General features: G+C 26.9%; 1 protein-coding gene across 2 annotated transcripts in view; it reads left to right on the plus strand.

The window, feature by feature from the left end:
- LOC101240534 (acylglycerol kinase, mitochondrial) overlaps positions 1-11,684 on the plus strand; it is a 35,373-nt gene extending 23,689 nt beyond the window's left edge. For both annotated transcript variants that reach the window (XM_065813524.1, XM_065813525.1), the window contains exons 7-15: positions 1,148-1,245; positions 1,317-1,386; positions 4,065-4,141; positions 4,218-4,281; positions 7,998-8,096; positions 8,176-8,240; positions 8,397-8,437; positions 9,594-9,649; positions 11,196-11,684. In XM_065813524.1, coding sequence (XP_065669596.1) covers positions 1,148-1,245; positions 1,317-1,386; positions 4,065-4,141; positions 4,218-4,281; positions 7,998-8,096; positions 8,176-8,240; positions 8,397-8,437; positions 9,594-9,649; positions 11,196-11,297 — 672 coding nt within the window. In that variant the 3' untranslated portion in view covers positions 11,298-11,684. The remainder of the gene's footprint in view (positions 1-1,147; positions 1,246-1,316; positions 1,387-4,064; positions 4,142-4,217; positions 4,282-7,997; positions 8,097-8,175; positions 8,241-8,396; positions 8,438-9,593; positions 9,650-11,195) is intronic.
- Positions 11,685-18,143: the final 6,459 nt, after the last annotated feature.

An 18,143-nucleotide genomic window follows, 5' to 3' on the forward strand; every position in this document is an offset into this window, starting at 1 on the left:
CTGTTTTTTTAGCTGTTTCTAAATCAGTTTTGATTTTTTCTATTTCTTTATTTTTTTCATTTTTGTTGCCCTGAATTTGATTTAATCAATTAACAATTAAAAGTCAAGAGAATCTTCAAAATATTTCCTCTCATATAGCTGCTCACTTAATTCACTCTCTACCATCTAGTTTTGTCCAGTTTTTTTTCTTGCAGAAAATCTGTAATCTTTTTGATAAACCTAAAGTTTTTTTTTTTATTATCAATTATGATGAAAAATTAGTGCTGGTCCTTTAAAATGCTTTTTCTATAACAATATTATGATTATATATATATATATATATATATATATATATATATATATATATATATATATATATATATATATATATATATATATATATATATATATATATATATAATCTTTTTTTATAAATAAAACATTTAAAATCTGTTTTTTTTTAATTTTTTTTTGGAAAATAGGGTTTGTTTGATGCACTCTATTATACAGAAGGGTGATTGAGTTAGATAACATTTTTAAAACCATATTATATATTTTTCTTAATTTGGCAAATATGTAATAAATAGATTTTAAAACTTACTCTGAAATTTTTGACTACTCTAGATCCTGCCTCAAGGCTGATTTTTAAAAATATATTTTTTTTTGGTCAAAGATTGCAGATTTCTGTGAAGCTGAGTGAGGGTAAACTTATTTTCCTAAAATTTGGCACATAACACTCCGCAAATAACAAATCTGTTTTTGGGACATACTTTTTTTATCCTCATTTTTAGGCGATGATCAATATAATAAAGTAGGGCAATCGCTAGAGGATTATGATATTAAATCAAATATTGGTGGATTGTGTATTGACACAGTGTCAATAAATATTTTAGAAATTAAGAAATAAACTGTTAATAAAATCGCTATGATTTAGATAGTGAAGGCAGGAGAGAAAAAAATCTGGTATAACTTTATATGTATATGTATATTTGTGTGTGTGTGTGTGTGTGTATATATATATATGTATATATATATATAAATATGTGTGTGTGTGTGTGTGTGTGTGTGTGTGTGTGTGTGTGTGTGTGTGTGTGTGTGTGTGTGTGTGTGTGTGTGTGTGTGTGTGTATGTATATGTATATATAATAAATCTCTTTATTACTTTATAGACCAAAATTAGTCAAATTCCAGTTGGATTTATTCCTCTTGGTTCACACAGCAATTATATTCATAAAAAACTATTTGGTTTTGATGAAATACATGTCAGGTTTGTAAAGTTTTGTGACGTTTTTTCATACAGATTTGTAATTTTTTTTTTTATCTTGCTTTTTGTTTTAGATCAATATGTAAAGCTGCCATGGCTATAGTAAAGGGAGATACAACTAAAGTCAGTGTTATGGAAATAAAGGTAAGTTGATCTACACTTCACCTGTCACTATATTTGTAAATTAGATTATATTTATATTGAAAGATTACCTCCTAAATCATTCTTTATAGGGTTTCCTAAATCTGGAAGTATTAAAGAAACCTTGACTAAATGGCAAAAACAGCAGAATAAAAACTTTAAAATCTAAAACAGATATTTTTTTGGAAGAAAGGACCTTAACAATATTTTTTAGTTAAAATAAAAAAGAAAACTATAATTTTTTTTCTTTACGCTTTGAAACATTACACAAAAGACCTTCTGAAGTATCACTTTAAAAATCCTGAGATATGTTCCTAGAAGTTTCACTAGAAATATCTCCTGAAAATCATTCAGATCTTCTTTGGGAAATTCAAAATGATTTTAAATAGTGTTTATAATATGATTTTCTTGGTCCAGCAAAATATGAATTAAATTCTGGAGTTCCACAACCATAAATATTACACAAAAGAAAGCCATTATATTTTGGACATTGTAAAGATCCCAAACCTTCAAGACATGTTGTGTTCATATTAAAGAGAATGATTATAAAAAAATATTTGGGCTAAATTGTTTTGATTAAAACAAAACAATAAATTTTATTTTAGTTCAAGCTCGCTTTCTCGGTTTTATTGAGTCAGCATAATATACGCCACATTTTATTCCAAAGACTTTTAGTACATGACGTCATTGACTTTTTTGTTTGTTAACACAATCAATCTCTTACGCAAACAAAAAAATCAATGATGTCATTTACTGAAACTCTTAGGAATAAAACCTACTTGAATAAATTATCAAATCTGTAGATTGTGTATATTATGCTGACTTTTAGGCCTACAATAAAACAGAGAAGGCAAGCGTTGACTATAATAAAAATGTTGGATTAGTATTGTGAAACTTTCAAACATTTTGTATATACCATGCTTCCCTTCAACAAATTAAAAATCCCCATATTCAATAATATTACAAACTAATTAATTAAAAAATATTAATGATATGCCCTTAGCCATCTCCTCCCCCAAGACATTTGAATTGCACCCTATTGGGCATATACTCCGTAATGAGTGATAAAAAAAATGTTTGGGCTGAATTTTTTTGAATAAAACAAAATAATAAACAAAAACCAAGAAAAACTGACTTTGTTGTTTTACTCGAAGTCTTCATGTAAGCCAGTTGCTTTAAAAATTTAAAATATACGCTGTAATCTACAGACTTTATAATTTATTCAAGCGCATTTAATTCCTGAGAGTTTTAGTATATGACATCATAGTAGAATTTCGATAAGATATCTAAAAATTCTTTTTTTTTTCATTTAATTTAAAAAAAAAAATTTCATTATAGATTACTAAAGAACTTATTTAGTTACTTATTATTATATAAATCCTTCCTTTTACAAATATAGTGGTAAAGAAAATCTTTTACTATACTATTTTCTGCTTTTGATTGTAACCAAGTTTCACAATAAGAAGTTTTAACACTCTATGGTATTTGATTGTGACTTGAAACCAATATTCACAATTAGAAGTCTGATCATTCTATGGTATTTGATTGTGACTTAAAACAAGTGCTGTATAAATAGAAATGTCATTTTCAAGTTCTTTATAAAATCTTCATAAGAAACAGTTTAAAAAGTTTCCTACATTGATAATTTATTGCTTTCAGTGCTGCATGATTGAAGAGCTTAAATTGGTTCACATAATTTGTATAAACAGCTTTATATTTATTTGGTCCACTTATAAAATATTATTTATGCATGTTTTATGGATTTATAGAATGCTTTATGAAGTGCATTAATATGTAATCTTTTAACACAAAAAGTAAACATGCTATGTATATACATCTGACTATTTGAAATGCTGCTTCTAATCAATCACTAACATTTCATGAATATTTTGTCTAGCAGCATATCATTTTCATTTCTTATATGGTGAATATGTGCGCATAAAAGATAAGTATCCACTACAGAAGAATCAGCTTTATTTAAAGAATTAAAATTAAACAAATTCGAATATTTTCAAAGAAACAGCTAAACATCTAAAAATTCACTCCTCTTTTAGTAAGCTAATATTATTTAATTTGAGTTTGTCAAGTCATTTTGAGTTGTAATACTATTTTAGTATAATTTTTAAATTATTTTATACATCAAAAACTGATTCTATCAATTCAGACCTATTTCTTTCTACTTTTAGAATTTTAAAATTCTAGGACTGAAATTCTGACAAAAAAATCACTTGTATAAACATAGTCATAAGATGAAAGATAAAGCATTAAAAAAAGATGTTTCTGATTGTAATACCAATGACAATCGAGCCATCTATTCAACTCATTGGTATTACAATCAGAAACATCTTTTTTTAATGCTTTATCTTTCATCTTATGACTATGTTTATACAAGTGATTTTTTTGTCAGAATTTCAGTCCTAGAATTTTAAAATTTTATGACAAAACTCAAACAGTATGCTATTTAAAAACTTTTAAAAAATTAAACTTTTGTTGCTGTTCTTTTTTTATAGAAGCAAGATAAATAATTTATTAGAAATTACTTTAAGATTTAAGATTAGCCTGGTTATTTTGACAGTTAATACTTTTGATTATTTACTCATTAAGACCAGTATAAAACTAATAACAGTTTTTATTGTCTTTAAGTTGATTCAAAACTTATTTATGCTTTTTGATGTTTAAAGGCTGATACAAAACCTGTTTACGCTTTTTCAAGCATTCATCTGGGAGTATACAAAGAAATGAAAGAACAAATTGATAGGTATTAGTTTTATTTTGTTTTAGATTAAATATTTTGATTAAAAAATGGTAACAAATTTATTTTAACATTTCTTTAGAGGAAGATTTTGGTTATTAGGTCCTTTGAAAAAATATTTTACCTTTCTATGGAGAACAACTAAGGCATGTATGTAGTTGAGCATGTGAATAGTATGTGTTAGTATGTGTTTTTTTATATGTGAATATGTCACACATTTAACACGCATGTTTTGTATATATGCAATTTGTATGTTACATGTTTAACTTAAGTGTTCTTTGAATGTGTAATATGTATGTTACTGGAGTGTTATAATATTCTTTTGTTTTCATTTAAACCTAGAAAATGTTCCAATCACAATTAAATACTAAGTGTTTTTTTCTGCCAATATTTTTCTGTTCTTATTATATCTTTATTTTACTGTAATATTTTTTAGATTACCATTCTCATTTTAGAGTATGTTGCAGCTATTATGTACATTTTAGAGTATGTTACAGCTATTATGTTACAGGGATTTTGAGAAGCTTTTCTTTATGGTATTTACTCGTCTTTGAAGCTGCAAATCTTCTCATTATCTTGTTAATGCTTTGTTGACTGAAAATTCCCTGGTACTTGTTACAGTTTTAGTAATCTAGGAGGTCTTTAGTGGACTCCTCAGGCATCAGAAAATTTTTTATTTGTGCTACAATATGTTAAAGCGAATGTAGTTCAGGAGGTGGAAATCAATTACAAGTTTTTCCAGACTTCTTAAGTAAACATGGTCTAATAACATTTTTATAGTTTTTCATGTTTTTATAAGGTTCAGTATCCTCAATAAATCTCTGGTACCAATCAGTCAAACTTTGAAATGTCTTTAACTGTCTATTTTTATCTTCTTTGTCTCCTTCACAGTAAACACAAGCATGCTTATTCAGGCCTCGGTGAGAGTAAATGAGCGCAGGAGTGGAAAAAAGCTTTCCTTAAACGAACATGGCAAGCCCCGTAAGCTGTTCCTGTAAGCAAACCCTGCGGCAAGCTCTGTAAGTTGTAAACAGCTTCTTACAATAGCTTTTGCAAGAGCTATATGTTTATTCATTAAAAAAATTGCTTATTGAATACAAAATTTGATTGTATACTTGTTACAAGCATACGTTTGTAACATTAATTTTATAAGAATATATACATAACAAGCGTCATTTATTGCGTTGTGAAAAAATTTCTTAGACAAGTGTTGTTTTTGAGTTTTCACACTAGCTACCCATTTATTTAATAACAACATTACTTATTTGATAAAAAGTTTGACAAAGAGCAATAAAAGTTTTTACGGCTTATGAAAAATGTTTTATATTTTCTTATTGTAATAGAATGTAGACGTTTTAAGAAATATTACTACAATCCAAAATTTTATTAAGCAGTTATAGGGATCAACTTCTCTATGTCCATGAATCTTTTTATTTTGTTTCCATGGCTCAGGAAAAAATACAACATTTTTCTGAATTTTAACAACAACCTTTTAGTTTTCATTATCGTGTGTTTGTTGGAAGTTGCTTAAAACCTTGTCATAAAACTGGAAAGGTTTGCCTTTTATCCTTTTTGAAGCATTACATACATTATATATATATATATATATATATATATATATATATATATATATATATATATATATATATATATATATATATCCACTATAGCATATTTATGTGAGCATTTGCTCACTTTTTTTGCTTATCTAAATCAATAAGGCTTTTTTTATAAAAAGAAGAAAACGAAGAATAATGAATGAAAAGGTTACTGCCCCATCCCAAACCCTTAGTCGGTGTCGCAGCACTCCACTGCATGTCAGGCTATTTGTCAGTTGATTATGTACTGAAGTCCCCAGCAGCAGGCTATTTCAGTATGATGTCACAGTGCTCACCTAAATCAGCAGTATAAGATATATATATATATATCCATATATATATATGAATATATATGTATATATATATCCATATATATATCTATATATATAAATGCACATTGACCTGTTTAAAGTTAATTCCAATGCTATTATCCTCAATAAATTCAAAGATAGATGTTTTGTTGGTTTCTTTTGTCTTTTGCATGACAGAAAGTGATATTAACCAGTCCTCTGTAATTTTCTTGTAGTTTTCATATTAAATTTTTTGCAGTTTTTCCATGTTTTGAGAAAATTTGCTTTCCTTTCCATTGCTTTAAACTGTATTGCAGTTTTCCATATGGAATTTTCGCTTCTGTAAGTTTATTTTAACACAATATAGAGAGCTTTTCAAAGAAGGTTCAGTTTATTGTAATTTTGCAATTTTGATAACTGAATTGAAAAATCAACTTTTAAACAGCCTTTATTCAATGACCTTTTCCAGTTAAAAAAATGCTAAAAAAGAAAAAGTAAAATGAAAATATTTTTAAAATTTTACATTAAAAAAAAAATTTTAATTTAGTTTCATTCTAGATGATTAACTTCATTCTAGATTTTAAATAAATAGATTTCATTTACAGGGCGATTATAAAAAATGAGCGCTAATTATAAATAAAAAATTAATAAATAAAATAAAAAAATATAATAAAAAAATGTTTTTTATTATGTTTTTAACAGAATCGATTGCATGCACATTTATAGTCAAACAATTTAGTTACCCTAAAGGGTAGCTAAATTTAATTAAACCTCTAAATTAAAGCAGTGACTACTGATCTTTCATGACAACTATCTAATTTATTGAAAAGCTAGCTATTGACACTTGTTCCACCAACCAAATTGTGATTATATCCTTTTACTGTAATTGTTCCTTCATGCTCAAAAAAACTTTTATTGGTTTAGTTTTTATCCTCTAACATCAATGCTTTAGAAATCTGCTTTTCATGTTTTCCTACTAATACAATTTGCAATTTTTGTCTTCTTGTTCTCTAACTTTAGTTTCTCTAGCTGTTTGCAACTTAAAAAGTGGCTGTTTGCAGTAGTTTCTAGTTGTTTGCAACTTAAAAACTGGCTGCTTGCAGTAGTTTCTAGTTGTTTGCAACTTAAAAACTGGCTGCTTGCAGTTAAGGTTTATCTTTTTTGGAACTTATTTTAAATATAATAAAGTTTGCAAATAGTATTTAATATGTTTAAAAAAAACTATAAAAAATATATGTATTATTATATATTATTGTATATTGTGTTATTATATAATATATGTATTATATATTATTGTATATTGTATTATTATATAATATATGTATTATGTATTATTATATAATGTATTATTATATAATATATGTATTATGTATTATTATATAATGTATTATTATATAATATATGTATTATGTATTATTATATAATGTATTATTATATAATATATGTATTATGTATTATTATATAATGTATTATTATATAATATATGTATTATGTATTATGATCTTTATCAAGTTTTTTATTACATATTATTTTTTAAGTAATTTTAAAAATTTTTTAAAAAGTCAAAATATAAGTAATAAAGATGTTAATTTTGAAAAATTTATGTTCGACATTTAATAATAAACAAATACTTTAAAATTATTGCTAATTATTTGATTTGGAAGTTTTTGTGGGGTTTTTTAAACAAATTTTTTATGTTAAGAAGTTTCTCTATTTGTTTAAACATGGTTAATTTGTTTTTAAACAATTTTAAATTAATTTAAAATAGCTGTAAGTATTATACTGTAAGTATTTAAAAAAACTGTGAATATTCTGTAGACCTGGTTAAACTAAACAACTGAATAATCTGTAGGTTTAGTTTAAACTGAAAAAGGGCAATTTAAAATATTTTATATGTAGAAATTTATTTTTATATATTTTGCAAAAATTAAATATATTATGAATTGTTAGAAATCATTTATAAAATATTTTTAGGACTGGCCACCTGAATTTAGTTTTGGACTAGAGACAGATGGTGTAGCAGTCTCTACTGAACTTAGCAATCTTAGTTTATATTTAGAAGGCGACAATGATGTAATAGCTAGTTTTTTAAGTGTTAATTTATTATTTTATTTGAAATTTTTCTTTTTTATGTTTATTTTTTTATTTATAGAATGCATCACTTCTTGTTCAAAAAACCCCTACTATTTTCTCCAAGAATGACTTTATCAAATATGGGTTAAATGTTTTATTTTGTTGAAAGAAAAGTCTTTCTTTTTTGTATCAAATATCTTATTTTATTTATATAAAATATTCGAATACATGTTTTATGTTTTATCATAAAATATAAGCAATGTGTTCTAAATATTTTATTTTTTTAAATATTTTTTCCAGTTGGTTATGGTTGAAGAATGACTTTGCATTTGTTGACAATGGTAATTTCTTTTGCTTCTTGAACGCTAGATTTAATTGTATTTCTTATTAAGTCTATAAAAACAAATAAAAAAATTTTTTTGTTTTATTTAGTAAACTTTTTTGATCTCATTGGTAGTTAACAATAAAATTTTTTATTTGCTTTGCTAATAAAACGAGAAAGTTATTTGTTTTCATTAGTAATTAAATAAGAAAGTTTTTTGTGTTCATTGGTAAATATTGAATTGTTTATATGGTTAATAAGTTTTATGTCAACTTAAGTCATGCGACTAAAGAGGAAAAAAAAAATTTAATCTTCAAAATTTTAAAAATTATAAAATGATTTTTAAATTTTTGTTGCATGAAATCTGTCAGACCATCATATATCTTAGTGCTGATTAAGGTTTACATGAAACGTCACTAATAATATCTTATTTAAACAGCTATATATGGGAGCTTCAGTATATATGTTGTCTCAGGGTTTGGGTTTAGTCAGACAGTATAATGAAGGATTCTTGTAACAGTCAGAAAAAAAAAAAAATTTTCTGGATAAGGTTTCTGGGTTTAAGTCGAAAGAGAGGGGATAAAGAGTATACTGCATTTTTAGGTCTGCACTCTATTAATTTTCTTACACTTTAAGTTTTGAAACTTACTTTACTTCAGACACTTTCATAAAAAGAATTACAAAAGACAAAATTTGATTTTGTTATAATATATGTCCTTCATATGTTGATATCATCTACGCAAGCTCTTGCCCATGATGTACTCTAACCTCCTATCTATAACAGGTAAATTTCAATCAGTACACCTACATATAAATTTTTTTTTTCAAAAAAAAAAATATTGTTTTAATTTTGATATAATTATGTTAAAAAACAAAAAAACTTTGCTAACGCTTCAAACTTCTGTGGTTTGAAAGTAAAAGTGTTTAAGTTACAATGATAAGGAAACAGCAAATTGCATATAAATCTGTTTTCAGCTTTTTTTATTGAAAGTACAAAGTATTTTGGATATTTATAAGGTATTAATATTCAAAATATATATATTTGTCACGCTTAGACCAATTTACACTATTACAGGTTCACATTTAAGTTTTTGTTATTACTTTGCAGTTACACCAGTGTTGTATGTAAAGGAAATATACTATAACAAAGTTAATTTACTTACATATTAATTTAGAAAAAAGTGAAGTTCTCCGTGTGTCAAAAATCTCTATAAATCCATTAGAAGATCAAGTAAGAGTTATTTTTGTATCACTCATTGAATAACAGTATCAATTATTAGTAATTATTGAATTTATTGGAGCAGATTTGTTTTTCTAATGTGTTAACAAAAAGTGTTCTGTTGCTAGGATTAAATTTAAACGATTCTGTTTGTCTTCTTTAAACTAATGGTTCAATTATAATTTTATGGTTTGAAAGTATTGTTTTCTGAAAACGTTTGCAAATAAAGTTACAGTGGTGGAAAAAATAATAAATACACTTAACATTTAAAAAAATTCTTTTTATTCACAGCGAATGATGTTAACTGATAATAATTCTTATGTTTTTATAAACTTTTTGTTTTCCTACCTCATTCTTTACGATTTTCCGTAAATTGTCTATTGGATTTAAATCTGGCGATTATGCTGGTCAGTCCAATTGTCTCATACCATTATTTTGGAACCATCTCTTTGTGATAGAAGCTGTATGTTTTGGATCGTTAACTTGTTGAAATATCAAGAGCAGCGGCATGTTATCCTCAGCATAAGGAAGCACTTTTTCTTCAAGTATATTAGTATAAATATCAGCTTTCATAGTGTCTGTTATTAAATAGATAGGACCAATACCAGATGACGAGAAACATCCCCACACCATAATGCTTCCACCACCAAATTAAACTGTTTTTTTTTAGTGTAATGTGGGTCAAACTCTTTATTTAGTGGTTTGCAGACAAACTACTTACCATCTGATCCAAAAATATTAAATTTAGGTTCATCTGCCCCATTTCTTATTTGTTCATGCAGAATATTTATGACAATGTGACTTTTTAATCATAATATCCTAAGTTAAAACTGTTTTATGAATTAATTTACTAATATACATGCTAATACCACCATATCATATTTTTAAATATTTAAAATACTTACAGATTAAAAGTAAAAAGCAATACCTTCAACTTCAGCAATGTTTTTTACTCTAATTTTAATTAACTTAAATGATATTATTATAATATATTAGTAAACTGTAAATAATTAACTGAACATACATAGAAAACTTATTGAACATATGTTTCAAAATATAAAGTAAAATATTGAGTAGCGTAGAAAGGTCATATCAGGGGGAGTGACTAAAACAGCCAGGGCTAGAGATTTGAAGGGGAAGGGCGAGAGAAGTGACTCCTCTTAAATAAATATGGGTAAGAGGCTATTACCCCCTCCAAATCTCTTCCTACAATGTATTAATAATAACCGGAGTCAAACACATATTTGAAAAGTAATAACAGTTGATAATTAAAGAACACAAAAAGATTAATCATTACCGTATTTATTTCCAGTAAATATCCGGCTACTTTAAACAAAATTGTTAGTAACATGAGAAAAATTGAAAAAAACTTCATAAATTTTTTACAGATATAACTTTTAACAATAAAGTTTCTAAAAACATAAAAATTAATATCAATTAACATCAATTGCTGTGAATAAAACGCATTTCTCTAAATGTTTAGATAGTGTATTAATTATTTTTTCCACCACTGTATATTTTTTTTGTTAAAAGCTATTAAGTGTTGGTTTTTTTATAGCGGCTTTCTTATGACATTGATGGAGAAATATTTGATGGTAGACCAACTGACATAACTGTTCATTCCGAAAGAGTAAACATGTTCTGTAATAATTCTCTTTGATAAAGTTGATGAAAATCTTAGCAACCTTTAAATTCACGACAGAAAGAATCAAAAGTATCTAAAACAACAAAAAAGATAAAAGTTTCGAACATTATTTCAAGTCAAAGTATTTCTTTTAATATTATATGAAGTTCAATTTTCTTTTATTATAAATATTTCTCTCTGTTTTTAAGTTAAAGTTGGTTGTAAAAAATTAATGTTCAGTGGAGAATAAATGCTAAGATATGTCAGATAATATTTAGAAATTTAGAGAAAATTTGAATAACTTGTGTGATTACTTTTCTTTTTTTTTAAATTTTTTTTTACTATGAATAACGATAGAGAAGTATAATTGTTTTATATGTTTTATTAAATCGTGTATTTCATTTTTTGTATGTTTTTGTTTAACACAAGGTATCTTAACTCAAGGTCCTTATCGGTACCATTTTTGAATTTTTTCAAACTACTTTATCTTTCACAAAGAAATTATTTTTGTTTATTTGTAAGTGCTATACCTTTTGTTTAAATTGTGAATTTTGGTTGTGAATATCAGTTTCAACTGGTTTACTATTTCCAGTCAGACTTTTTTTCAAAGTTGCCGTTTTTAATCTATAGACTGTTTATCAAAAAAAAAGCTTTTTGGGGTGAGTTGGCAAGATTTTCACGGGTAAGCTGGCTCATAGCATTTACTATGGAAAAAAATATATATTTAAAAAAAAAAAATTTCTTTAATTTTTAACAATATTAAAAAAATTTATTCTTACAAAAAAATAAATAATCTGTTTTTTAGGTTTTTTTTTAACAGATAAAAAGTGGGCTACTGTTTTTGCTGTTATAGGTACTAATATTTGGTACCAGCTAAAAGTAATATTAAATTTTTGGCTTAAAATTGTTTATACAATTTTAAGCCAAAAATTTGGGTAACTTATATAAGTGGCATTCATTTACAAATAAAAAATTGGGCCCGGGAAGGCCCCAAGATTTTTTATTTGTAAATGAATGCCACTTATATAAGTTACCCAAATTCATACTCTTTGAGACTACACTATTGTTTTGCTTCAAAAAAAAATGTGCTGTTAGAGATACAGAGTTCATAGAGTAAAAACCTAGCCAACTAGCTCCGGTCTCCCCTAAGTTATTTAACGTTGAAAGCATGTAATTCAAAGAACATTTTTATTTTTTTAGTTTTAAATAGTCATACGACACGATCATCAAAGCAAAATAAATATAAACGCATGCCTTTTGACTTTATTGTTTTGTTATCCAAAATCTCAATACACTATTAAAATTGTTTATTTTAGAAAGAAATTAATTATATTGAAGAGTTTTCCTTTTTTTTTTAGTTTTTTGTTATAATTTTCTTTTATTTGCATTTATTTATATTTGTATTTATTAATTACTCTCAACTATTATAAGTTTTTAATTCCTTTTTTTTTTTGGTACATAAACAATGAGCTCGAGTGAATTTTTCACTCAAACACAGTAAATTCAGACTGTTTGCTAAATTGAATAGGAGGCAATATATATATATATATATATATATATATATATATATATATATATATATATATATATATATATATATATATATATATATATATATACATACATACACATACACATATATGCATACATACATATATCCACCTTCTTTAATGATCCATGATAGGAAACAATTTTATTGCTTTGCTACCGTGGATGCTTGGAATAAGTCCAAAACATGAAAAAATATATTGGAATTTTGGTTACAGTGCTGTTATTAAATCTGATTATAATTTAAAAAGCACTATTAACAAGTAAAATCTATACTACTATGCTTCAATAAACCAGATGTTTTTACTAACTTAAAGTTGTGGTAAATTTTATGTTGGTGAAACTGGTTTGAAAATTTCCACTAAATTTTTACAACACCAAGAGCCGACGGTTTATGACGGAAAATGGAGTATTTCTGGTGTATCTAATCGTAAAAAATTTTTGTCAGGGAAATATTTACTGGATTGTTGTCAAAGTTATATCGTTGAATTTTATTAAATTTAAAAGAAAAGTTAGGGAAACCTTGGAGATAAAATACCAACAAACTTGCCCATATATATATACACAAACACACACTAGTGACGAATCTAGCATTTTTTGATGTTTGAAATTGCTAACTTCTAGACATGAAGCAAACTTCAAATATTTGTATGTTTATAACTTAATCCTTATGTCTGATTATAGAGTTTGTAGACGCGTATTTTGTGGGCATGGTGTGTCCGGGGCAGGCAACTTGTTGAGAATGTGAAAATGTCTTTACGGTGTCATTCAAAAGGAAAAGACTCTTTTCTCAAATATGGCCTTCTGTAATAACAGACCTCATAAACGCATAAATCTAGGCCTGAGTTCGGAAGTTTACAGTTATCTTGCATTAATAATTGCCAGCGACTTCTAAGCTTTTAAAATGCCTAATGTTGTGTAAGTGTTGTGTGACAAACTGTAATGGTAATTGCAATGAAAAAAATTTAAAAAAAAGCTTTCTGGCTTCCTTTTGTAAAAAATGAATAAAATTGTTAGGTGAATGTTGTTCTATAAGACAATATGTCTGACAGTCCAACTACTGTTTGCGAAAGACGCTTTCCGCTGGGTATCAATCAGTTACTAATTTCATCGGAAATTCCGTAACATGCCCGATAAATTTGATATGTTTTTAGTTGGTGATAAGATTACACTTTTTTGAACATTACATCAGAAGTTACAGAATAAAAAATTTGATTTTTCTGTAATAACTTGCTATTTCGTTGGGGAACAGTTTTCGCTACCAAGACTGGCACAAAGCTTAGTTTAATAGCCAGTGTTCAGTGGCGGATCCAGCATTTTTTGATCTTTGAGATAGCTAACTTCCAGACGTGAAGCTAACTCCAAACATTCACATGTTTATACTTATGTCAAATAATGAGGGTTTGCAAAAAATTGCGATGATTGGAGGCTGGGAACAAAAAAGCCCCAAAATTTTTGCTACACCTGCCCCAAACGTGACAAGTTGATGAAATATTTTTTGTATTGTTCTCAACTAGACTTATATTCATCAATAATTTTTAAGTTTCATAGTATTATCTCTCAGCGTTCAAAAATTATGACCATATAAAAATTACGACCCCCTCAAATTGAGGGGGGTTTGAACTTTATATGGTCATAATTTTTGCACGCTAATACTATGAAACTTAAAAATTATCGATAAATATAAGTCTATTTGAGAATAATACAAAAAATATTTCATCAACTTGTTGCTCTCACGTCAACGCTAGTGGCGGATCAAATGCTTGATCCGCCACTAGTGTTGACAATAGTATTATCAAAAATAATTTCAAACAAAGACTAAACGCTGCTGTAATGTGTAAACACTTCATAGGCAGATGGTGTTAAACTGTCCCCTGTACCATTTAAAATGTCTCTGTATGTAAGATATTTTCATTACTGCTGATTCTGCTGTAAAACTTAGATAATGAATCTTTTAAAGTGACTCCTTTTTTTTGCTTCGTTTATCAGACAATATACTGTTATAAACTAAACTACCTTTATTGTCTTTACTAACGCAACCAACACAAGATTTTTTATTTATAAAATCATGTTTAGCAACAGACTGCAAACAAATCTTTTTTTTTTCCAACTCATTTTATTTTACTTTTATCTAAAACATCAGTTTTTTCATTTTTAGTAATAATCCCGAGTTCTTATAACAGTCCGTTACCAAGAATTGCAGCTTCACCTAATATCTCATATCTGAAAATTAAAAGTAATTTTATATAAAACATTAAGTTAATAAGTAAATTAAACCAGGCTAAAATCTAAATTCCAAAACACCAATTTGGTATTTTTGACTATAATTTAACACTTAAAAACTCTTAACTTATATGTATGTAACTAATATGTATGCAACTAATATATATGCAACTAATATGCATGTAACTAATATGTATGTAACTAATATGTATGTAACTAATATGTATGTAACTAATATGTATGCAACTAATATGTATGTAACTAATATGTATGTAACTAATATGTATGTAACTAATATGTATGTAACTAATATATATGTAACTAATATGTATGTAACTAATATATATGCAACTAATATGTATGTAACTAATATGTATGCAACCATATGTATGCAACTAACATATATGTAACTAATATGTATGTAACTAATATGTATGCAACTATATGTATGCAACTAATATGTATGTAACTAATATGTATGTAACTAATATGTATGCAACTAATATGTATGTAACTAATATATATGTAACTAATATGTATGTAACTAATATATATGCAACTAATATGTATGTAACTAATATGTATGCAACCATATGTATGCAACTAACATATATGTAACTAATATGTATGTAACTAATATGTATGCAACTATATGTATGCAACTAATATATATGTAACTATTATGTATGTAACTAATATGAATATAAATTGAAACAAAATATCTAAAATATATAAAAAGTATATATCAAAAAATTATATATATGTAAATGTATATACCAAAATCTAAAAACAATTATGAAACTTGTAGAGATACACCTATTTAACTAATGTAAGAAACTACCATAGCATGTAGAGAAACTTTAGAAAAAGTTTAATTCTCAAGTAACCTTGTTCTTTAACGGACAAAAAAACACCAAATGTTTTTTTTACTGCATATTAGATTTTTGCATTTCACGCTATAATCATGGCAGGGAACTTTATCTAAATTACATAAGCAGGCAGATATGAGTTTGAGGGTATGTATTTCAGAAGTTAATTATATATGCATATATTACATTTATATACTTTGACGAGAAATTTTTACACTAAGCACTTCCATGCTGAAAGAACAGACACATGAGTCCGATGATTCATCTATATTGATTTTCAATTTGTAAACCTTTTTTTGAACGAGTTGACTGATTTTGCATTTGTGACGTCTAAAGGTAGCGTATTCCATACATTGGCGATGCTATTAGTGAAGAAATTAAATCTTTCTTTTCAGTTTTTTACTCCTTGACTAGTCGAAGATAATGTCCACGCAAATTGTATTTGGAAATCGATAGTGCGTAGACTTGAGGGTTCTCAAAAATGATTTGATCAATACCTTTTGAAAATTTAAACTGTTTAATCAGATTACCTCGAACTCTTCTTTCTTTAAGTGTAGTTAAGCCAAGATGATGGAGTCTTTCTTCATATGGCAATTGCTTTATTTATGTGATTGTTTTAGTGACTTTATGCTGTACTTGTTCTAGAATAGCAATGCCTTTTTTCTCGTGTGGTGACCAAGCCTAGATAGCAAATTCTAACTGGGGTCTTATATAGGTTTTGTAGAGTACTTTCCACAAAAAGAGTCTACGACTTCTAAATACTTTCTTTAGTCTACCAAGTTTATTGATGGCTCTTGCTTCTGTTTATTCGACTTGATAGCTTTCTTTAAGATTGTCTGATAGAAGTACTCCCAGATCATGTTTGTGTTAAGTGACGTCCTGTTGAATTCTGCTTTCTTTAAATGCATGCATAATTTGTAAAAAAATGCATAAATTGAATAGATTTGGAGTTACCACGCCCGACGTGCATAACCTTTCACTTATCGATGTTGAGAGGCATATTCCATTTATGCGACTAATCTACTTAGTTATCTATATCAATTTGCAAGGTTCTTTGTCCTCCTCAGATTTTAGGTCTGTGATTATTTTGCGATCGTCGGCATAAATCTTAATGTGATGATTAATATAGACCGGCAGATCGTTTATATATAAAATAAAAAGAATTGGACCAAGCACAGAGTTCTGTGATATCCCGCTTATTACATGCTACCATTTAAATTTATACTTTCCAATTAAAACTCGTTGATAACGATTCGTTAATCAGTTTTCTATCCAGTCCAAGACAAGCCGTGTATACCATAGCCTTTAATTTTGTTATAAAGTCTAACTTGTGGAACTTGTTATCAAAGACTTTCGCAAAGTCAGTGAAGATGATATCATGGCGAAGCCTTGATGCATTGCTTCTATTAGTATATCTCGAGTTTCAAGTAAGCTCAATCCGTGCTGTTCTTTGGATATTAGGTTAGTGCAGACAGTGATTTATGATTTTTAAGACAGTGATTTATGATTTTAAGACAGTGATTTATAACTTTTTCGTGTATAATACCTTCTATAATTTTGCAGGGTACCAATGTTAGTGAGACTGGTCTATAATTGACTCGGTTTTGCTTGCTGCCTTATTTAAAAATTGGGGTGACATTTGATCTTTTCCAGAGCTCTGGAACCTGTGAATCACAAATTGATTTTCGGTAGATCATAGCCAATGGAATTGAGAATGCTGAGGCGCAGTTGCGTAATTCTCATGAGTGTATGTCGTTATATTCTTTCGACTTGGTTTGAATGACTTTTTAGTCTTTCTTAAACTGAATTCGCCGATAGGAGATTTACGTCTATAGTGCATAGATAATGTAAAGATACATTTGAGTAATTCCACGTCAAAACAACCAATTTTTTTTAAAAATGCAACCCTATGTCCTTGGATTTTTTTTATATTTTTACCATAGTTAGTACATTATAAAATAAGATAAATCCCAAAATTTCAAGGTCTAACTCCCAACGGTTCGTGAGTAATGGTTGTTTTAATTTTGGCTACTATTATTGTTTTGGTCATTTTCCGCCATTTTTAAATTTACATTTCTCCTTATAAAATCAATTCTATAAACATGTGAGTTCTAAAAATAAGTGACTTAGTTAATTTCTAGGTGAGGAATTTGAATATATAAATAAAAAACTCATTTTATAACTAAAAACTACCTAAATATCAATTATAAATGTTAAAATAATGGACACCTGCCCCAGTAAA

Source organism: Hydra vulgaris, chromosome 12 (genome assembly GCF_038396675.1).
Source record: "Hydra vulgaris chromosome 12, alternate assembly HydraT2T_AEP".
NCBI lineage: Eukaryota > Metazoa > Cnidaria > Hydrozoa > Anthoathecata > Hydridae > Hydra > Hydra vulgaris.